Genomic DNA, 23223 nt, shown 5'->3' with positions numbered 1-23223 from the left:
AGGGTCTTCACAAAGGGGATTGGAAGAGTATGGCTAGCAAGGATGTTGAAGATGAGCCTTCATCAAGAACAACCGGATACAGAAAGTCATGGAATATTCAGAAATAGCAAAAATAATCACTTTATGAAAGGACAGTAATACAGAGAAGTTTGCAGAAAACTGGGTTACACACTATCTATTGAAGAAGAAGTGTTTGGATTTATATCCCCCCGTTCTCTCCTGCAAGGAGACTCAAAGGGGCTGACAATCTCCTTTCCCTTCCCCCCGTGGGTGGGTGGGGCTGAGAGAGCTCTGAAAAGCTGTGACTAGCCCAAGGTCACCCAGCTGGCGTGTGTGGGAGTGCACAGGCTAATCTGAATCCCCCAGATAAGCCTCCACAGCTCAAGTGGCAGAGCGAGGAATCACACCCGGTTCCTCCAGATTAGAATGCACCTGCTCTTAACCACTACGCCACTGCTGCTCCTATGGAGCAGAATATTTCCTATGGAGCAGAATATGGTAGAATGTTTCTGGTAGAAGAAAATCCTGAATTGCAGGATTTGAGATTTGAACGAAAACAGCAGATTGAAATAGAATATTAGAAATGATACAGTGTGTAACTGATAAACTGTTTCATTTTAAATAAACGCATGAAGCTAGAATGGATTAGAATTTGACAACGAGATATTTGGTGGTTAGGGTGTGTAGTTTCAGCTGGTTCTTTTTGACCTGGAGTTCTGTGACGGATCCATCCCATCACTGAATGTGCAAACCGTTTGCAAAATGCTGGGTCATAGGAGTAAAAAAAAGAGATCCGATTTGGCAGGAAAGAGTGGGAATTGAGGCTCAGAAGCATAGAATCTGCTCTAGATTTGGTCACTGAGATGTGGCTTTGGGTTCACCGTGGCCCGTTTGCTGTCGGTTCTCTGAGTTTAGCCACCCATTTATTCTGCTTTTGAGGGTCCGCAGAGGGTGGCAGTAATAATGATGCTCCTACTTTAACAGCTGTTTCTCCCCCCCCCCATGCCCTTATTCTCTAGTTGCTGCAGAGCCTCCCAGATGAACTGCGAGCTGATATAGCCCTCCACCTACATAAAGAACTACTGCAGCTGCCTCTCTTTGAGGGGGCTAGCCGAGGCTGCCGGCGCTCGCTTTCGCTCAGCGTCCGAACCTCCTTCTGCACACCTGGGGAATACCTGATCCGGCAGGGCGACGCACTCCAGGCCCTCTATCTGGTCTGCTCAGGTTCCATGGAGGTGCTCAAAGACGGCACCGTGCTTGCCATTTTAGGTACATCCCTGCCCCTTTTTTGATGCCACCCTCCCATCCCTCTGCTGCAATTCCCAAGGGCAGTGGGGCAACTAGAGAAGCAAAGAAAAGCCCCACTTTCCTTTATTGAAGCCACTAGAATTGGCAACATGGAAACCGGAAAAACAACATCTGGAGGCAAAAAAGGGATTTGTGTTGTCATCTATTGCTTTTTCTCTTGTTTCTCCTAGGTAAGGGGGATCTGATTGGCTGTCACATCTCAACCAAGGAGCAGGCAGTTCAAGCCAATGCAGACGTACGGGGCCTCACCTACTGTGACCTGCAGTGCCTGGGCCTGGCTGGCCTCCTTGCTAGCTTGGAACTCTACCCAGAATTTGCCAGCAAATTCCACCACGAACTTCCCTTTGAGCTGAGCTACAATCTGGGTGGGGCCAGCATCTTTCAAGTAAGTGGGTGGCCATATCTTGGGGTTATTACACCCCAGAAAGGGTGAAGATTGCAGATATATTGACTGCTGTCTGCTATGCCAGGTAGTAACTTGGTTAAACAGTGTTGTACCGTTTGTTGTGGGTTTTCCGGGTTGTGTGGCCGTGGTCTGGTGGGTCTTGTTCCTAACGTTTTGCCTGCATCTGTGGCTGGCATCTTCAGAGGTGTATCACAGAGGGAAGCCTGTTACACACTGACAGTGGGTTATACACTGACAGTGGTTACCCCACTGACAGTGTGTAACAGACTTCCCTCTGTGATACACCTCTGAAGATGCCAGCCACATATGCAGGCAAAACATTAGGAACAAGATCTGCCAGACCACGACCACACAGCCTGGAAAACCCACAACCACCAGTTGAATCTGGCCGTGAAAGCCTTCGACAACACAGTGTTGTACCATGTTTTGGTGGTCATTGTCCACCTGCCCTTCTGATCAAATATAGAAAGTGTCTGCTTGGAAGTAGCCCAAGGTAAGGATAGGCAAATTTCAGAATCCAGAATAGTACAGAGAAGACACATTCATTGTCTGAGTGGTCACTGGATGTCCAAGTGATTATTTTGGATTAGGCCTTTGTGCAATCCTGGATCATCTAAAGAAGGTAGCAACTATGGCATCCTGAAGTTTGGAGATTCTTTGGATGCACTTTCCATGTGACAGTGGACTTCGCTGTGGCTTTCATCCCCGATTGGGGATGGATCCTCACAGTGACCCACAAGTAACTTGAAATATGGGGTGGGGGCACAAGTCTTGCAGTAGGGCCTGATGCCTCCAGAACCTGGTGTGTACTGATGGAGGAATGGGAGGCTGGCATGACAGCGGTAATTGCATTTGTGAAGCACAAAGACTTTTAAGATCTGTTGCCTCAACTGATTTTTTTGCTGATGGTTTTAGTGGATTTCAATGCTGCTGTTTTTATGGTTTTACTCTTCTTTGTGTTTAATACTATTTTACTGAAGTACTGCTGTGACTTTATTTGGAAACCCCCTCAAACACAGGTGGTGAAAGCATAATCTTAAACAGGTCAAATAAACAGCATCGTTGAATGTCAGGCCCTTGATAGCCCTGGAACAAATTGGTATTTATTCTGGACCAGAATGAGATTCCTATGTATATTTACTTTAAGTGCAGCCCAATCTGGGGTAAGGGGAACTACCTCTGGAGCAGGTGCCCAACCCTCAAGCACGAGCGGCAAATGTGCCATTGGCGGGGCCAGATACATGCTCCACAGTGCCTAACCTGTCAAGTCTGCTTTTCTAGAAAGGGGCCTTGTGTGGAAATTACTTGTACTTTAGCAGGTGCTTGACGATCTTTGGTTTGGCCTTGAGAGTTTACTGCTGGGATGGGCCTCCTGACCAAACCTTTCTGTGTCTTTCTGTTCCCATGAGGGGATTGGGATGTAGAAGAAGAAGAAGAAGAAGAGTTTGGATTTATATCCCCCTTTCTCTCCTGTAGGAGACTCAAAGGGGCTTACAATCTCCTTGCCCTTCCCCCCTCACAACAAACACCCTGTGAGGTAGGTGGGGCTGAGAGAGCTCCGGAAAGCTGTGACTAGCCCAAGGTCACCCAGCTGGCATGTGTGATCATGCACAGGCTAATCTGAATTTTCCAGATAAGCCTCCACAGCTCAGGTGGCAGAGCGGGGAATCAAACTCAGTTCCTCCAGATTAGAATGCACCTGCTCTTAACCACTACCCCACTGCACTATATGATCAACTGCTTGGCGCCTTTTTGCCAGAATCGTCTTCCTTTGATCCTTAAAGTCTGTCAATCAAATCCTTAAAAATATCAAGGGGTTTGTTGACTGATCCTGGGGGCTGACACAACCCCAGAAGCTGCTGCCATTCCCCAGCCCTGTTGGCACAGGATGCTGCGCAGAGGTGGCTGGGGGCATTCAGGGGGCATTGCTGGGGGTGGAGCTGACATTAGTTGGCTACCACCTGGCCTTTGCTGGCTGTAACACCAGCATCCAGGGCTTGGTCTTAAATCCACAGAACCCAATGGGCTTGGTCTTACATCCACAGGGCTTGGTCTTACATCCACAGAACCCAATGGGCTTGGTCTTACATCCACAGGGCTTGGTCTTACATCCACAGAACCCAGTGGGCTTGGTCTTACATCCACAGGGCTTGGTCTTACATCCACAGGGCTTGGTCTTACATCCACAGGGCTTGGTCTTACATCCACAGGGCTTGATCTTACATTCACAGAACCCAGTGGGCTTGGTCTTACATCCACAGGGCTTGGTCTTACATCCACAGAACCCAGTGGGCTTGGTCTTACATCCACAGAACCCAGTGGGCTTGGTCTTACATCCATAGGGCTTGGTCTTACATCCACAGAACCCAATGGGCTTGGTCTTATATCCACAGGGCTTGGCCTTACATCCACAGAACCCAGTGGGCTTGGTCTTACATCCACAGGGCTTGGTCTTACATCCACAGAACCCAGTGGGCTTGGTCTTACATCCACAGGGCTTGGTCTTACATCCACAGAACCCAGTGGGCTTGGTCTTATATCCACAGGGCTTGGCCTTACATCCACAGAACCCAGTGGGCTTGGTCTTACATCCACAGGGCTTGGTCTTACATCCACAGAACCCAGTGGGCTTGGTCTTACATCCACAGGGCTTGGTCTTACATCCACAGAACCCAATGGGCTTGGTCTTACATCCACAGGGCTTGGCCTTACATCCACAGAACCCAGTGGGCTTGGTCTTACATCCACAGGGCTTGGTCTTACATCCACAGAACCCAATGGGCTTGGTCTTACATCCACAGGGCTTGGTCTTACATCCACAGAACCCAGTGGGCTTGGTCTTACATCCACAGGGCTTGGTCTTACATCCACAGAACCCAGTGGGCTTGGTCTTACATCCACAGGGCTTGGTCTTACATCCACAGAACCCAATGGGCTTGGTCTTACATCCACAGGGCTTGGTCTTACATCCACAGAACCCAATGGGCTTGGTCTTACATCCACAGGGCTTGGTCTTACATCCACAGAACCCAATGGGCTTGGTCTTACATCCACAGGGCTTGGTCTTACATCCACAGAACCCAATGGGCTTGGTCTTACATCCACAGGGCTTGGTCTTACATTCACAGAACCCAGTGGAGAGCTTTTTGGCAGCAGGGAGGCTTTTTTCTGTTTTTTGACTCTCCATTGTGGCAGGAAGGTCTTTTGGAGGTGATGGAGCACTGCCCAGGGGCTCCGGATGCGGCTGCTGTAGCCAGGGGTGGGATTCAACCGGTTCGCACCACTTCAGCAGACCCGGTTGTTAAAATGGTGCTTGTAAACAACCAGTTGGTACATTATTTGAATCCCACCACCGGAACCGGTTGTTAAATTATTTGAATCTCACCACTGGCTGTAGCCCACCTTTCTTCTTGACAGATGGCAGAACAGATCCACATAATATAAACAGCATTTTGCATCCAATCATAGGAGTAGGATGATAAAGTTAGAAAAATAGCGCAAAAAAAGTGCATCCGAGATAAAATATCATAAATGAGGCAGAAAATTGAATTCTTAAAGCTGAAGACAATGCAGCACGAGCAGGATAAAATAGTAAACCCTGCAGCAGAATACAACTCTCTTCCTTTTATAAAGGAAGTCTCCTCCTAATCAATTCTATTACTCTCCATAATCTGGAAGCAGTGGCATACCGGGTCTAAATGGCGCCCAGAGACTAAAAACCCTCCAGGCGTCTCCGCTGCGGAGCCCCGCTTACTCACGAGTAAACGCACAGCACTCACTATTTTCTTTCTTCCCCGCAGGCTCTGAGGCTCGGCTTCAGGGAAGCAGCTGCTCGGGCAGCCTGTCTCTATGATTTCTTTTTTGAAATCATAGAGACAGGCTGCCTCAGTGGCAGCTTCCCTGAAGCCGAGCCTCAGCACCTGCGGGGAAGGGGGATGACGGCCGGATGGCCCCATGTCTCCGTAGGCGGTACGCCTCTCTCTGGAAGCAATCTGTGGTGATGGATTCCATATAATTGGCGAAGGAGAGAAGGGATTTGGAGGGGGGCAGCGGAGGAAACTTTAGCTGATTTTGCAGATTACAATTGTTGAAGATCAAAGGTTATTAAGCTGCCATGCATTCTTAAACTTCACCTTCTTCCAAGACTGAAACTGAGGATATTTTCACAGCTTTTGGACACTAGATGTCCTTTTCTGTGTCAATACAATACAAAATTATTTCAAACCTACATATTGACTGTAATGAATGATAACCTTGCTGTAGAAATGGAGGTGGAATGGTTAGCAATTTCTGAAGTCCACTAGAATGGGGGCATCCCCCCCCCCCCTTTATCTTCTTCTGAAATGCAAGGAAGTTTTGGGAGGCCAATCGGGCGTGCTTTGGAAGAGAAGGAATGATTTCAGTGATGGAGAGGTGCCAGGGTTCCTGTTTGGTAATCTTGCTTTGCCTTAGTTTATTTGCAGACCTCCCTTTAACTAAGCAGGTCCACAAGATGCGAGTTACAACAGAATGCAGAACGTTAATAGAAGCCAATAAAAAGAGCCCTGGAAACTCAGTTGAACTAGAGTGAAGATCAGCTTCCTCCTTCATGCAAGTTTCTTGCTGTCTGTTCGCACAGGCTGAGCCGTCCTCACTGAGCAGTAGAGACCCCTCCACGATGGAAGGGAAAGACCGACCGGCTGCATTCCCTTCCCGACGCAGGACCGCTTGCCTCCCTGCAGAGGCTGTGGAAGAACCCTTCAGTTCTTTGCTCTCTTCTACTTCTGTCTGTCAAAGCCATCTCCCTTCACGCACGGGCTTCCCACGGCACTCGCAGCCTGAAACCTCCTCACGTCCCACAATGTTGCAGCTACACAGTGTCCCGTGCAGCGGCCCCCCAGACCTCAGCCCCAGGTAAGCAGCAGTTAGGAAGAAAAGACACAGGAGAGCTAGAAGTGATATTACAAGGTACCGTTTGTTGCCCCTTCCCTTTCCCATTTTAAGATGAAGGTTCCTTGCTTGCTCAGGGTTTTGGTTTTGTTTGGCTTGCCTGCAAAGGAAAGGGGAGGAAAAAACTCGACATCAACTATTGCGTGACGATTAAAAACAAAGATTGCAACCACAGTCAATCAATAGCTTACAACCCAAACCAATCAACAAGTAATCGACACCATATAGACCAGTGGTGGCGAACCTACGGCACGGGTGCCAGAGGTGGCACTCTTAGTCCTCTGTGTGGGCACGTGCAAACACATTCCCCGCCCCCCCACATCTAGGCTGGCCTGGGCTGCTGGGCTCGATTATTAGCATTAAACCTAAGACCTAGTTTTGTAGGTAACCCTGATAAGTTCTGTTAAACCCCACTGGTTTTCATGCGAAGAACTAAAACACGATCCTTTACCTGGGAGTAAGCTCGGTTGCTGGCAATGGGGCTTGCTTCTGAGTAAACCCTCCTAGGGTCGTGATTCACCATTGGAAGAGTTGCACGGTTGTTTCAAAGCAGAGCCACCAACTACCACGAAGCTTACTCCCGAGTAACGCACGCCTCGGAGCCAACCGTTTTTTTCTAAACTAAAACCTCAGTATTCAGGTTAAATTGCCGTGTTGGCACTTTGTGATAAATAAGTGGGTTGTGGGTTGCAATTTGGGCACTCGGTCTCAAAAAGGTTCGCCATCACTGATATAGACCAGGGGTCCCCAAACTACGGCCCGGGGGCCAAATGTGGCCCCCTGAAGGCATTTATCCGGCCCGCCAGGCATGGCGGCGATGGCTCCATTCATGTGCAGTGGGGGCTCGAGGGAGAGGAGGAACCGGCCCCAACGGCTGTTGATTGCAGTTACATGTGATGGCACCCCCCCCAAATCTCCAATGAATTTTCTGACCCAGAGTTGGAAACCTTACATGTGGCAATGCCTGCTCCAGCCTTCCCTCTCAGCTACTCCAGTATGTGTTGCTCCTCAGGCTTTCTGTTCCTACCTCACTCCCATTGGCATCAGCCAGGCTGGGCGAATCGCTCGCTGGCTGCTAGGGAGGAAAGAACCCAGGAAGATACCTGATCCTGGGTTAGATGGAATGCTTCATTGGGAAAGTTCTGCTTTTTTTTTTTACAGGGGAAGGTATTCCACAACCTCCCTAACAATATTTGGAGCCCACCCTGTACTTGACATACTTTGGTCACTGTTCTAAAAATAGACCATGACAGAAAGGCTGAAAGGTGAAATCAAACATTTTACAATCATTTGTGCATAGGAATTTGTTCATAGTTTTTTTTAGTCCGGCCCTCCAACAGTCTGAGGGACAGTAAACTGGCCCCCTGTTTAAAAAGTTTGGGGACCCCTGATATAGACGATTCAGATTAATTTGTTACACACAGAGACTTCCCGTCAAACTATCAAGAGACAATTTCTCACACTTACCCTAAAGTAACTGAAAAGAGATTACTTTCCCAAATATGGATGCTTCTTTATGTAGTCCAATCATAATATTTTTTCTATACCTCATCTGTAGTGTCTTTCTTTTCCTCAAAGCTTATCCACATTAATTTATTCTTATATATATATATTCAAGACAATTTGCTAACTGTGTCTATTCATCCTTAAACTCAGAGAACATGCTCTCATTAATAATTTTTGTTAATTTTGCCATTTGGACAAACTCAATTATATCAGTATTTCCAGGAGGGACCAGCTAATTACAATAGAAGACTATCAAAATATAAAATTCAATTAGTGTACACATGGTACAAAATAAAAATGGCTAGTTGAAAGCATAGGTTCTGGAAACCAGATCTCAACATATATTGCACATAAATCTCACAAATAACACAGGTGCTATTACAATTGATGAATGTATCAAATGAGCAGCAAAACTATACGTGTTTCCGCCCTTAAGGTCTTCCTCAGTGGTCAGTGAAGTAACATTTTGAAACACACATTTACCAGGATTTGCTTTCTCATTTGGTGTGGAATGGATAAGGATTTATGAAGTGGGTCTAAGACCCTCTTCTATAATAATTGTAGAAACACCTAAGATCTCCAAAACATTTCAAATCTGCTGTTGAATTGTCAGTATCTCTGATTGTATATATCATCAGTCATAAATTAAAGAAGTGGCCAACATAAAGAAAGCAACTCTTGGTGTGGATTTGAAGAGTGATTCCCCACAGCACATTCAGTTGAGCTCGACTTGAGTTCGCCGGAATTTCTCATCATGAATTCGACTCACTGTCGTTCCGCATAGCGGCAGAGCTCGATCCTCCTTAGCCAAGCTCAGAGGCAGATGCATTCTGTCTGCCCTGCAGCCAAATTGGTAAAGTGTGCGAACACCACTCCACATCGCAGTTCTTCTGTTGCTTGCATACTGCTGAGAAAAAAGCATGTGAGGAGAAAATGGAAAAATGTATAGATGGAATAAAGATATTAAATGTAACAAATGTACAAATACTCTATACAATAAAAATTATTTTAAAAAAGAGAATTAAAAAAACAGCATGTGAGGATGCAAAGGCAGGCTGACAAGAAGAAGAAGAAGAAGAAGAAGAGGAGGAGGAGGAGGAGGAGGAGTTTGGATTTATATCCCCCCATTCTCTCCTGCAGGAGACTCAAAGGGGCTGACAATCTCCTTGCCCTTCCCCCCTCACAACAAACACCCTGTGAGGTAGGTGGGGCTGAGAGAGCTCCAAGAAGCTGTGACTAGCCCAAGGTCACCCAGCGTGTGGGAGTGTACAGGCTAATCTGAATTCCCCAGATAAGCCTCCACAGCTCAGGCGGCAGAGCTGGGAATCAAACCCGGTTCCTCCAGATTAGATACACGAGCTCTTAACCTCCTACGCCACTGCTGCTCTCTAGTGCATTGGTTGAAAACCAGATAGAATTGTGTTTGCAAAAAGTCATGCCTGCTGGGTGAGAGCAGCCACTTCAAGGCACTCACACATTGCAGGCACGCCAAGGTCCAACGCACCAGTGCAGAACACTGCACCCACACGGACAACAGAAAGGCGCCTGACCTCCTTGGATTGGCGTTTTGCTCAGTCACACGGACCACCAATCTCACCTGGCTCAGTGCTCTCCGCGTCTCCAGAGTACCGGGTTTCCACAACCCTCTGGCCACCCACCACGCCCTCAGCTGTGCCATCATCTGAGCTGCTCTCCTCATCCTCCTTGGGTCGGGAGAAGCCTGCAAAAACAGAACACCACATTACTGCTTGCAAGTCTACTGTCTCATGAACCGTTATACAGGCAGGGTGCGAATAGGATTAGAAGGCCGCCGAAATGAAAGAATTACCTCGTGCCCTCCGCTCCACAACGGTCGGATGGCCTGCAAGCGTCCACAATTGCCTCAGGGCACCGTAGTGCTCTGGCCACGCACTCTTTCGAGGCACGCCGCCCCGTGCTTCGCCGACACAAAAGAAGTCCTTTTTCATCGCTTTCCACTTTGAGCGCACCTGCTCTTCTGTCCTTTCGTAGCTCGCCCTGGCCAGCGCCTTAACTATTGCCCTATAAACCCGCACGTTGGGCATGTTCAGGCTTCACATCAAATTTGGGGCAAACCCCCTGCCCCTGATTGTGCGCAAGAGAATATTAATCTCCTCCGGTTGCCACTTGAACCCATGCCTCGCACCCTCCATAATGTCCACTTTTATAATGCGGCAACAGTCCTGGGCCAATTAAGCTGGGACACAGTCAATTGGCCCATTCATAACCCAAATTGTGGACGTCCCTACGGAACGCCGTTGCGCAATTACGCAGGGAGGAGTCCCCAACTTATTGCATAGCGCCTAGGATTTCGAAGGCCTTTGCAGGGGAACTGAAGTTGTTGCGCAGTCCCACAGAACAGAAATGGGTGAGGGGCCCTCCAAAACACACACACCTGCTAGATTTCCGCAAGCTGCATCGAACGAAGGAAACTTGTCTGATCGGATCAGCAGTCCTTGGTTTCCCCTGGAAATTCTCGCACTTCTGCGAGTGATTAGCAGACACCAGGCCCTGACGCGCAGTGTCATAACTGGGCAGAATTGTGGGAGTGACCCCACGCACATTGCAGAACTGTGTTTTGCCCTTCGGACAAGAGGATACAGGAGGAATTCCACGGAAGTTTTAAACAGGATGGAATTACTGAGATCGGAATTCCACGGTGTCATGGAGACACGCCGTGGTGACCTTTCGAGTGGGAGCACACAGCACGTTGTCCTAATGTTCCAGCTGTGGCGCGACGCTGGCCAGCCAAGCTGGATTTCGAAACACGGGAAGTTTGAATGCGTTCAGCGCGCCTGCATGTCTTCATGATGCATAAATGTCTCCATCATGTCCCGTGCCTTGATCAAAGCACAGGCACCGCGTCATACATACATCTGCAATGTTTTTTGCCTTACTGCAGCTCGTGAACTTGAAGTGGGGGAACTAGTGCAGAAGCGCGCTTGTTTGGCCGTGGATGAAAAGGACACACAGGAGGAAGGAGCTGGAGCACAGGGTTATTGAGCAACCATCATGCCATTTATCCAATTTTGGAGAGGTGCAACAGCACAGTTCATGGAAGAATAACTCTGTGTTTCCCTGCAGCTGGCAGCCATGAAGGGGGATTGACAGAGAAGTGCCCATCACATGGAGAGGTTGCCGAAGGCGCACTGGAGGGTCCTGAACCTGGTGAGTGATTAAGCATCACGCACGTCCTGGCTTTAGGGGCAACTAGCAAACAGTGCCGATATTTATTAGATGCATGTGGTGACATTACCATGTCCGTGCTTCATTAAGCACTCCAGTAACAATGGCATGCTGGAAACTCCAGCAGAACACTGTTCATTAAGAGACAAGGCTGGAGGCAATCCGCACATGTCTGGGGGAAGCCTAACATTCATTACCACTCTCTGCCCGCAGGTCCATCATTGCCACCCGATGCCAGATGTGTCTGTCACCAGGAAACAAAGGAAGCTGTTGACAAATGCCTACGATTGTGTAAGGCTGGAGATGGCAGAGGCTCTGAGGGTGCTTAGTGGGTTATCTGTGCTGCAGCGCACAACACCAAGACCTCCCCCCATGTTGGCTTTGATGTGCCACTCTTACACGACCAACCATTAACCTTCCTCGGGCTGCTTTTGTGGTCTGCGCGTCTGTGGCCTGCTGCACCTTTCTCCCAACACCCTCATCAAATACGTGCCCACTCGCAGGTGTGTGACAGAGAGCGGCAGGCAAAACATGAGGCGCATTAGGTGTCACCTGCCCCAGCTGTTCTCTTTATTTATTTATTTATTTATTTATTTATTTATTTATTTATTTATTTATTTAAAAATATGGCATGCTGCTCTACCTTTAATAGCAGGGCTGTGTGCAACCAGGCCAGCATAAAGAAATTTCCTGGCATGGAGACAAAGGCTGTATTCAGATATCATAGACAACTGCAGCTGGGCCAAAGTGAGTCTGCAAGTGTGCCTCACTATTTCCCCCACCCCCGTCATTGTTGTGCAGAGAATCACAATTAATAAGAAACGTCCACTACCTGTGACAGAATAAATACAGGCACATAGGCCCCTTCCATTCATGCAGAATAATGCACTTTCAATCACCTTTCACAATTGTTTACAAGTGGATTTTACTATTCTGCACAGTAAAATCCAGTTGTAAAGTGAATTGAAAGTGGATTGAAAGTGCATTATTCAGTGCGAGGCCTTGAGCGGAATATGAGGAGAATGAATCACAGATTTATTAAAGAGATCGATGGACTGCGGATGCAGCACTTTGCGCAGAGACAGAGCACGCCGATTGAAGGGGTGGGGGGGGGGTAAGGCATTGTGTAAGATCAAGCATGGAGAAAATTTGGAGGATGTGAGCACCGAGGCTTACAGAACCCGCTCGCCAATCGTGTCCTCCTCCGAAACGGACTGATGCTTGGAGCAAGACTTCAGTGGTGCTTGAAGCAGACTTCATTCTGGACAATCTATCCTGTTATGTTTTACTCTCCCCCCCCCCCCCAGAAAGCAAAGAGGTGGCTGTTGGAAATCTGTTTAAGGTTACAGACCTGGTCAGCATGCAGTCACATGTGAAAGTGACCTGTCATCTGTTATGAGAACACGTTAAAATAAATCATTGGTTTTTATTCAACGCGTGTGTGGAAGTTCAATATCATAAAGCCTGCCACTCATTACCCCTTGCTTGTTTCCCCCAGCAAATGTACAGAAACCCACCCCCCCATACACCGTTGAGAGGATTCTGGAAAGTAGGTTAATCAGGCATTCGTAATCTCTCCCTTCCCCTGTAAAATTGATTATTGGCAAACACAAGAGCAGGTTGTGTTACTTGCTGCACTCCAAGGTAAACCATCTCTACAGATCCAACACTTGTTTAGGCTTTTTCCTGTGTTTGTCACCCCCCCCCTTGCTAAGGTTTGGCTGCTTTGCCTGTTCTATGCCTGGAGCGCATTCAATCTCCCCAGCACAATACTCAGTCCCTCCAACTACCCCACTTTCATGACCACTACTGGGAAGGGTGGACGAGTTCGAGGTCTGCACCGACAACCTTGATTGCTGAGTGAAAAAGTGCACTAGACTTTCAATGGCAGCGGTCGAACCTTTCACAGCATCGGCAATGGTTGACATGTGGCGGTTGAGAGTGCTCGTTTCAGACTCTGTTCTCTCCAGGATACCTTTGGTGGTGTCTAGCATCCGCTCACCCATGTTGGAAAGCGCACCCACACGACGGAGCCTCCTTTTCAACCGAGAGCTACGCGCTCTGGAGAATGCTCCAGTTGTGAAGTGCAACCAGGTGAGCCTGCCGTGAGAGAAGGGGGGGGGGAAGGTGAACTAAGCATTGGTGCACATGTGTACATGCACTGAAGCAAATGGCATTAGGAAACATTCCTATGAAGAAAATCAGCAGAAACACCATCCTAGCCTATAACCGGCAACGGTGGGTGCTGAAACGGATTCTGCGGCGCTCAAGGGACATTGATGAGGTTTCCAGTTGCCTCCCTGCAAAGATCTGGACCAGCGAGCCTAAACATTTGTTTACCTTGCCGTGTAATCAAACTCCTTTGAGTGTTCTCCAGCCGCCCCTTGTCATCCTCACTGTAGAGCAGGGGTCTTCAAACTATGGCCCTCCAGATGTTCATAGACTACAATTCCCATGAGCCCTACCACTTGGCCATGCTGGCAGGGGCTGATGGGAATTGTAGTCAATGAACATCTGGAGGGCCATAGTTTGAAGACCTCTGCTGTAGCGGCTGGATGAGTTGCCTGTTTCTGGGCAATCAATTGCACGAATCAGTGTTAAGCAGATTGCAGAGTCCCTTATCCGTTCCCCACTCCCCGCCTTCTCCTCCCCCCGTTGCAGGTTTCCAAAACTAGTCACCCACTTTTTGTACTTCCAGAAAGCTTCCGCGGATGTGAATTATACCAGCGTTTCTAATGACACAAGTTGGAAATAAATGCGCCGCACAGTATTGGGGGGGGGGGGGTTAGGGACACTAGATGTGGCCCCTATTGCACATCTCTTTTGTGGCCCCTATTGCACATCTCTGCAGCGACCCTTTTAAAAAGATGGATTTTACGCTGGCATTTCTTGACTCTACTGTGGAGCTCCAGCTCACCCCAGATCTCAATCAAGTCCCTGGTCTCCCTGTCCCTCCAGGAAATACCTCTCCCTACCCCTCAGCTACCTGAACCGCTGTCGGAGGAGGAAGCGGTCGTATCACAAGAGGTATCCAGTGTAATTCAGCAATGTGGAACTCGAGGCAGCGAAATGGCGAATTGGCGACCAGACCCTTTGAACATCCCTCCTGTGTTTGGGGAGGGAGGGATCCAGGGGCGTACCTAGGCAAACTGGCGCCCGGGGACAAAACCTGAGTTTGGCGCCGGCCTGGCTGTGTGTAATGGCCACCCTCCCCCACCATGACCAATTTGTGCATTTGGGGTTATTTTTGGTGTTTTTTCGGCCTGCAGGGAGCGCATTTAAAGCTAGCTGCACCATGATTTGAGGGTACCATCCAGAGACTGTCCTGATGATACCACCCAAATTTGGTGATGTTTGGTTCAGGGGAAGCAAGAGATGGACTTAAAGGGGGTGCCCCACATCCCCATTGTTTTCAATGGGGAGCTAACCTGAGATGGGGGCTACCCGATTTGAGGGACACATGACACACGGTCCTCCTGAACATAACTTCACCAAACTTGAGTGGCATCATAAGAATAGTTAACATGATGATACCCCTGAAAATTTTAAGGGTCACTAGCCGTAAAAATACATCTCCTCTTTCCAGGGTTACACCCCAAAAAATTTGCCCAAGATTCTTTTGTTCTTGCAAGTGACTCTTTGCTCCACCGCAGCTAATGAGGAATTTCTGAGGCAGGCTGGCATTTTTTTTTGAAGATAGAGGGCACCAGACTTCTTTCAAGGTGGCAGTTCTCAGGAGGGCATCCTGGCTAATTGCATCCAGGCTTTCAGGAGACCTTTGCTTCTGTCCAATTTTATGGGCCTTCCAAAGGCTTATTTTGTTTCCCGGCTTCCTGCACACATGAAGCCTGCTGGGTGAGTTCTCTCAGAACTTCTCAGGCCCCCCACTCACCCCCAAAGGCAAAGCTCACCAAGCTTGGATGCTATTACCAAGGCCTCTTGGAGCCACCTTGAAGAGATCTGGCGCCTTTGTCTTCAAAAATGTGTGGTCACTGCTTACACACTCAGAAATTCCCCAGAATCTGCCCGCCATCAAGCCTGCATGATGTGTGCATAGTTCTGTGGTGGGAGAAAAATTATCTTTCCCACCATAGACTTCAATAGGGCTTTCTGTTATGCGGCTGGCTCTGTGGTAGAGGTTTCAACAGGAGGCACTGTGGTAGTGTGGTTTTCTCTCTGGCCGGGGGCGCTTATTTCCTGTAGGGCTGCTGGTGTGAATCTCCTGAAAAGGAACCAGCCAACTTTGCTAAAGTTTGCCTGTGATGGCCGTAATGCTGTGGGCATCAGGTTCACCTTCAACTCGGTGCCCACGAAAGCATTTTCCTCTTCCACACAACATTTTAGCAAATTTGGCTGGTTCCTTTCAGGAGACTCACACCAGCAGCCCTACAGGAAATGCCCCCACTAGAGCAGGGCAACATCCCTACCATGTGCACTCCTGTTGAAACCTTCTACCACAGAGCCATCTGGGCATAACAGATAGCTCCCATTGAAGTCTATGGTGGGGAAAGTAATTTTCCCACCACAGAACTTCTGCTGAAAAGAGCCTGGCAAATTCTGGGGAATTTCTGAGGTGTGTAAGCGCCTGGCTGCACATTTTGAAGATAGAGGCACCAGACTTTCAAGGTGGCTCCAAGAGACCTTGAGTAATAGCATCCAAGCTTGGTGAGCTTTGCTTCTGGAGTGGGGTTGAGAGAGTTCTGGGAGAACTCAGCCCACAGGCTTTCATGTGCAGGAGCAAGGAAACAAAGTAAGCATTTGTCGGGCCCATAAAATTGTACACCCATAAGCAAAAAAGTCTCCAAACCTGGATGCGATTAGCAGGATGTCTCCTGAGCCACCCCTGAAAGTCTGGTGCCTCTATCTTCAAAAATGTGCAGCCTGCCTTACACTCAGAAATTCCCCATTGGCTAATGTAGCAATGTCACTGCAAAACAAAGAATCTTGGGCAAATTTCTTGGGGTGCCTGTAAAGGGTGTATTTTTACAGCTAGTGACCCCAAAATTTCAGGGTATCATCTGTTAACAATTCTTATGATGCCACCCAAGTTTGGTGAAGTTATGTTCAGGAGGACTAAAGTTATTGTCCCTCAAATGGGTAGCCCCCATCTCAGGTTAGCTCCCATTGAAAACAATGGGGATGGCACCCCCTTTTGGGGTCCATAACTTTGCTTCCCCTGAACCAAACATCACCAAATTTGGGTGGTATCATCAGGACAGTCTCTGGGTGGTACCCCGAAATTTTGGTGCCGCTAGCCTTAAAAATGCGCCCCCTGCAGGCCGGAACGTGAAAAAACACTTTAAAATGTAAAAAACATACAAACGACCCTGAAATGTTGGCGCCCCCCCACGTGACCAAATGGGGGGCGCCCGGGGACAAAGGGTACCCCATGTCCCTAGGTAGGAACGCCACTGGAGGGATCTAGCCAGCAAGCAGCACTGATTGGTTGAGACACAATAGGCAGGTACATGTGTGCAACGGGGAATTGATTGCCGGGCGGACGCTTCGTGCGCGACACGAGCAAATGGTCCCTTTACAGATTTTGCTTTTCAGCGCGGTGATTTTCCGGCTGTATGCATGCTCTGCATGGTCGATTATTATTGGCTGGCCAAAAACGCGCCGTGATTGGTTAAAGGGAAACTGAGCCCTGATTGGGCAGGAAAAGGAACGACGCGATTGGCTGGAGGGGCGAGTGTAGTCGAGTCAAGCTCAACAGACAGTCCGCAGAGACGAGAGGTCGAGACGACTTTGTGAAAAAGTACTCCTTCGCAGCAGGATCGAGATACTCTGGCTTAGGCGGGTCGAAGGAGAGTTGGACTTGTGTCGAGATCTGCGGCTGTGCGGATGACCCGAGCTCGACACAAGTCGAGCTCTGCTGGTAACGTGTTGTGCGGAATCACTCATACATCACCTGTTTGAATGTGTGTTTCAAAATGTTACATCATTGACCACTGAGGAAGGCTGAAGGGGCCCAAATGCATATGGTTTTGCTGGTCGTCTGATGCATTCGTCAACAGTAATAACACTGTTATGGAAGTCTTTACCCATGAAAAACTCCAAACAAAGATGGCTAATAGCAAGCTAGTTTTACTGTCATGTCAGGTGGACATGGAGAGAGCTATTATCTCTGAAGTCTGTACCACAGTACAGCTCATTTTAAGATGTTTCTGAACAGACCTTCTGATCACATCTGGCCAATCCTGGCCGGCTGTCGGCTGTCCACTCGGGCTCACAATCTTAACCTTTAACATATTAGTACATCAGCAAAAGACAATTTTAGGCACTTTGTCATTAATACAATCATCTCACTATAATCAGCATCATTTGACTTGGTTACGTCTGGGGTTACATATACATTCCATTTAGTAAGCAGAATCAGCAAAAAGCAAAAGCCTAACTAGTTGGGTGAACCATCCCTGATGCTTCAATGGCCGGGTCAGTACCTACTGTTGACCCTGCGCCCATAAGCAACATCTGTTGGTTCTTGCAAAATAGCGAACGCAGCGGTTTCAGTAGCACCCAGTTACTGAGTCACAGTCATTCAGTCACAGAAACACAAAATGTGTTTCCCAGCTATGGATATTTCTCAACTGTGGTCTTGCAACAAGCATAACTTTATAATTTTTATATCAACACCTGTGTTGTTTGTGAGATTTATGTGCAATATATGTTAAGATCTGGCTTCCAGAACCTATGTTTTTAACTAGCCATTATATTTTGTATAATGTGTACACTAATTAAATATAGTGTGTTTGGCTTGCTATGGCACTTGGGTGTGTAAAATACTGTCACGTTGAAACTAACTTATGACAACCCAAGTAGAGTTTCAAGGCAAAACCTAGACTGTTATTGTCAGATCTCAGAAGCTGAGCAGGGTCCCCCCCTGGCTAGCATTTGGATGGGAGACCACCAAGAAATACCAAGGTCAGGATCTGGAGGCAAGCAATGGCTCTGAATATGTCTTGCCTTGAAATCCCTACGTGGTCGCCATCAGTCTGCTATGACTTCACGGTGCAAAAATAAAACAAAAAAAAGTACTTTGATTCATATTTTTGACTGTCGCAGAACTCCCGGTTTGAGTTCTGGTCAGAAGGGGAGAGATTCTTGCCTCCTGGACCGCAGCCTCTTCCCAGTTTAAACCAGAAAGCTGAACTTGTTGGGCCATATGAGGCTGGGGTCAGGAAGCCACTCCAATCCTATCAAAATTTTCTCTGAAAGGTCTGCAATTTTATGCATGCAACACTGCCTGTTTTTACAGTGGTAAACTTTGGCGTCTGAGGCTCAACAGTTTCAGTCTCCCAGCTATTAGATCCTCTTTTTTTCTTCTTTCTCTGTCAAGGGTTGTGGATGGTATTGAAGATGGGTCTGGTTCTGACAAACCGATGTTTAGCTTTCGTGTTGGAACCTCAGGCCTGGACTATAGCAGCCCTTCACCTGGCACAGGTAGATTTTTTGTGTGGAATTTCTTTTGTGTCTGTGTGAGGAAGGAGCATCATCTAAAAAACAGTAGTGTTTGTGTCTGCAAGCTGCAATCCAGCCTGTTCTCTCTTCTTCCAGACAGCGGTCTGCTCACCATCCCCCCCGAGTTGTCAGGGGCTGACACAATTGAGAAACTGCGGCAGGCGGTAAGATCTTTGTCCATGATCCACTGCGTACAAGCCACAAGCAAAGTTTTTCCTGGACTCTACTAGATCAGATTGCAAATAAAGAGTTGCACATCTGGATGCCTTGCAAGGGAGCAGGGGAAGAAATCCAGCATGTACAAACACCCACAGGAAGGCTGAGGCAAGAACTTCTCAGCGTTCTTTCCCTATGGAAAAACTGAAATATAGAACCAACACCCTACCTACAATCTAAAAGGGTTACGGGTCCAGGAAACACTTCAGATTTTGAATGGATGTATCAACTAGTTCAAAGAGCATTAAATCTTAACTTCTGTTAATACTACTGTTGAATGAAGGGACAATGGTAATAATTGTCGAAGGCTTTCACAGCTGGATTCAACTGGTTCTGGTCGGTTTTCCGGACTGTGTGGCCGTGGTCTGGTGGATCTTGTTCCTAATGTTTCGCCTGCATCTGTGGCTGGCATCTTCAGAGGTGTATCACAGAGGGAAGTCTGTTACACACTGCAGACTTCCCTCTGTGATACACCTCTGAAGATGCCACAGATGCAGGCGAAACATTAGGAACAAGATTCACCAGATTACGGGCACACAGCCCGGAAAACCCACCAGAACCAATGGTAATTATAATGGCACAGGAAATTGGCCCTTTAATGTGTTGATGGGGAGGGAAAGGTATAGCCTGATCACATCAGATTTTTACTTGGATGTGGACCATAAAGGACTACAATGCAGAGAAAGGTAGTGGATGGTCCATTATGCATGCAGTGCTTATGCCTAGGCTGTCTGGTCCACAGTGGGGTTTCCCCGTGTCTCCATACAAGGAGACCTTACTGTTGGTTCCAATCGAAGCTGCCATTTTTCTTCCCACTACTTCCTGGTTGCTTTAGGTCTGTGGTTTCATTGCCACCTTTTCTTCAATGCCTTTTAAGAACTGTTTGGCTGTTTTAATGTTCTATTGCCCTTGCAATCAAGCATTAGTGTCAAAATAATAATTTAAAAAAAGGAGTTCCATTGTTCCCTCAGAAATGCCTGCCCAAGAGGGGTGGAACTGCTCCTGCATGGGTGGGGGAGGAGCAAAAGCCCGAAGCAGGAGAAACGGACCCTGTATTCTTTCAGTTCCCCTGCTCGTGGACACCACAGGAATAATCAGATCTGCGGCACAGTGTGTGTGGGAGTGGGGAAGAGGCACCCATAAGGGAAACTCTGGTCCACAGAAAATGCAGGCTCACTGCGGGGCAAACCGTGAGCGCGTAACAGGCTACCCTCTGCTCACCTCTTGCCTTGAAAGGCCCTTGCTTGGGGTCATCTTGAGTCAGTTACACCTTATATACATAATATGCGCATGGGGGAATTGGAAGGGAGGAGACCAAGCTATACGAGAAAAAGAGGCAGGTGGCTTTTCTCTCTGCTGCTTTACCAGAGCCACATCTGTCTCGCTCTTCCATACTCCAGAGGTTTCCAGTGCCTTGCAGTCAGGACCAGTACAGGGCATCCATAAGGCTAAAGGGAGCACTGCTGAGAGCAACGTTATAAGCCCAGGCTGGGAGAGCAGCAACGGGCCATATTGCTCACCTTGTTCTCTTTGTGTCCTTTTCTACAACCGCTTTGGCAGGTGGCAGAACTCTCTGGCCAGGTCCAGCAAATGCGTGAAGGTCTCCACTCTCTGCGCCAGACCGTGCAGGTCTTCCTTCTCTCCCAGACACCAACCCACCCATGTGATGACACTTCAGCTTTTGGCTCCTTTCCCTCTGTGGACACTCCTGTGGCTCCTTTATTGAGCCCACTCCGAGTAGATACAGGACTCTCACCCACCTTCTGTCCTCATAGTGCACCCTCAGCACCCTGTCCCAATGGGACCTGTGGCAGGGTCCCATGGGTGTGGGCCCAACCTGCTGGAGAGAGCTCTCCCTGGCCTGGAACGCTCTGGACCTGGGGGCCAACAAAGGACCCTCAGTGGGCCGAAACAGTAGCCGTGGACCATCGGGACAAGGAGAACCACACACAGCTGCCAAACCCGAGCCAAAGAGAAAGTTCCTTTCCCCAGACTTCCTCCCCAGTGGATCCAGCATCCCAGATAAACCTTGTCGAAACCAAACCATCCGGAGCTCAAGCCTGTGATTCCTCAAGCTTTGAGATGGTGCTGATTGATGCAGAGGACGGACCAATAAGCAGTACCCCCTGCTGGCCACGGGAGGAAGGGACAGGCGTATGAGCCAATACCAATTGCCTGCTTCCGTACAGATTAAGCACCGGGATTCTTCAGCGGTCTGGGACCATCAGGGAGTCCTTTACCTCGCAGCCCCAGATATGGCCTAGCAGACGAGGAGGCAAACTAAGAGGAATTAGAGAGCCCCGATGGAGCTGGAAATGGCCTTCGCAGTCAGGAGAAAAGGAAAGTACAGGAAGTCGGGAAAAGAAGCCCTCTCCGCAACTTTGCCCTCTGCACAGAGACGGATGAAATACTTTCTCGGGGAATACGCAGGCATATGGGGAGCACTCTAACAGTCCCTTCTGCCCAGAGATGGGCCTGTTTTATATGGGTTGGTTGGGGTTTAAAACTGCAAACTCATATGCTTGAAATATGCAGTTATATTTATATATATATATATATCCACATCAACTGTAACTTCCTTGGGGCAGCTTGGTTGCTAGGCACTGGACTGGTCGTTTCACTATGCATGTAATTCTTCAGCTGGGAGACGGGGTGTAAAAAAGGCTTTTGCTGGTCCCCTGTGGCTACGGGGCAGGGCCAAGACTAGCACCCTTTTTTATAACATAAAAGGTACACTTTGGTCCTGGATATCTTGGGTTATTTATTTATTTATTTATTGTTTCGATTTATAAACCGCCCCATCCCCTGGGGGCTCTGTATTGATTACGTATTGATTTGTTGAGGGTTTGTTGTCCCTTGGCCAAAAGTGGGAAGGGAGGCAAAGTTACCAAAGACGGGCTGCAGAGTTAACAAGAGAAAATTTGCTGGCGTGGTAATCCTTTGTGGATCAAAGATATCTTCCCCACTTGATTTCCGTAAGGAACAGCACCAACATCTTATCTCAAAGCCAGCGTGGGCCTGAGCCACATTATAGCCAGGGAGCAGCAGTGGCATAGGAGGTTAAGAGCTCGTGTATCTAATCTGGAGGAACCGGGTTTGATTCCCAGCTCTGCCACCTGAGCTGTGGAGGCTTATCTGGGGAATTCAGATTAGCCTGTACACTCCCACACACGCCAGCTGGGTGACCTTGGGCTAGTCACAGCTTCTCGGAGCTCTCTCAGCCCCACCTACCTCACAGGGTGTTTGTTGTGAGGGGGGAAGGGCAAGGAGATTGTAAGCCCCTTTGAGTCTCCTGCAGGAGAGAAAGGGGGGATATAAATCCAAACTCTTCTTCTTCTTCTTCCCCGAAAGACATCCTAACTCGTTCTGCAGAAATTCTGCAAATTGTCTCGACTGATTATAGCATGGGGCAGGGGATTGCAGGGGGAATTAGCTACATGGCTGAGTGGGAATTTGCCAAGGGGTTTTTTCAGGGCAAAGCCTATTCTAGTCACTGGATCATGGTGGCTGCCTTAGAAACTTGAGAATATTAGAAATATTAAAGTGTTTCCTTGATGTCCTGAGACCATTAAGGGGGAAAGTTTGATTCCCCGCTATGCCTCTTGAGCTGTGCAGGCTTATCTGGGGAATTCAGATTGGCCTGTGCGCTCCCACACACGCCAGCTGGGTGACCCTGGGCTAGTCAAAGTTCTTCGGAGCTCCCTCAGCCCCACCCACCTCACAGGGTGTTTGTTGTGAAGGGGGAAGGGAAAGGAGATTGTAGGCCCCTTTGAGTCTCCTTACAGGAGAGAAAGGGGGGATATCAATCAAACTCTTCTGTCCACCCCACTGGCATACCTGGGGGGGGTGAGGGGAGGTCATCTGACCCAGGCACATTTCACCACCTGCTCCTCTCCCTCCCCCTCCACTGCCCCCATTCCAGCCTCCACTTGGTCATCACCAGCCTGCCCATTGCTGTCCCTCCCTCCCTTCCTCTCGCTCTTGCACGTGCTGTGGCCCACTTGGCTCCCCAGCCGCCCACTGGCGATTCGCAGTGCTCCATTCATCTCCCCTTGGAGCCAGCGTGGGGCTGCGGGCCCAGCTTCAAGGCCCATCCCGGGAGCCTCTGCAACCGCATGCCCTCAGGTGGACCTGCCATAGGCCAGAAAGCCAGCGTGAGGCAGGCAAAGAAGATGGCAGGCGAGCGCTCAGGC

General features: G+C 48.6%; 1 protein-coding gene across 1 annotated transcript in view; it reads left to right on the top strand.

Annotated features, from left to right (window-relative positions):
* The window catches only part of KCNH3 (potassium voltage-gated channel subfamily H member 3), a 92398-nt gene extending 70620 nt beyond the window's left edge, over positions 1 to 21778 (top strand). Inside the window, 6 exon segments of the mRNA XM_048492104.1 lie at positions 1020 to 1269; positions 1479 to 1693; positions 6333 to 6607; positions 18693 to 18796; positions 18911 to 18978; positions 20591 to 21778. Of these exon segments, the coding sequence (XP_048348061.1) occupies positions 1020 to 1269; positions 1479 to 1693; positions 6333 to 6607; positions 18693 to 18796; positions 18911 to 18978; positions 20591 to 21190 (1512 nt within the window). The 3' untranslated portion in view covers positions 21191 to 21778.
* Positions 21779 to 23223: the final 1445 nt, after the last annotated feature.

This window comes from Sphaerodactylus townsendi, linkage group LG03 (genome assembly GCF_021028975.2).
Source record: "Sphaerodactylus townsendi isolate TG3544 linkage group LG03, MPM_Stown_v2.3, whole genome shotgun sequence".
NCBI lineage: Eukaryota > Metazoa > Chordata > Lepidosauria > Squamata > Sphaerodactylidae > Sphaerodactylus > Sphaerodactylus townsendi.
This window is presented reverse-complemented; position numbering and strand designations above follow the sequence as displayed.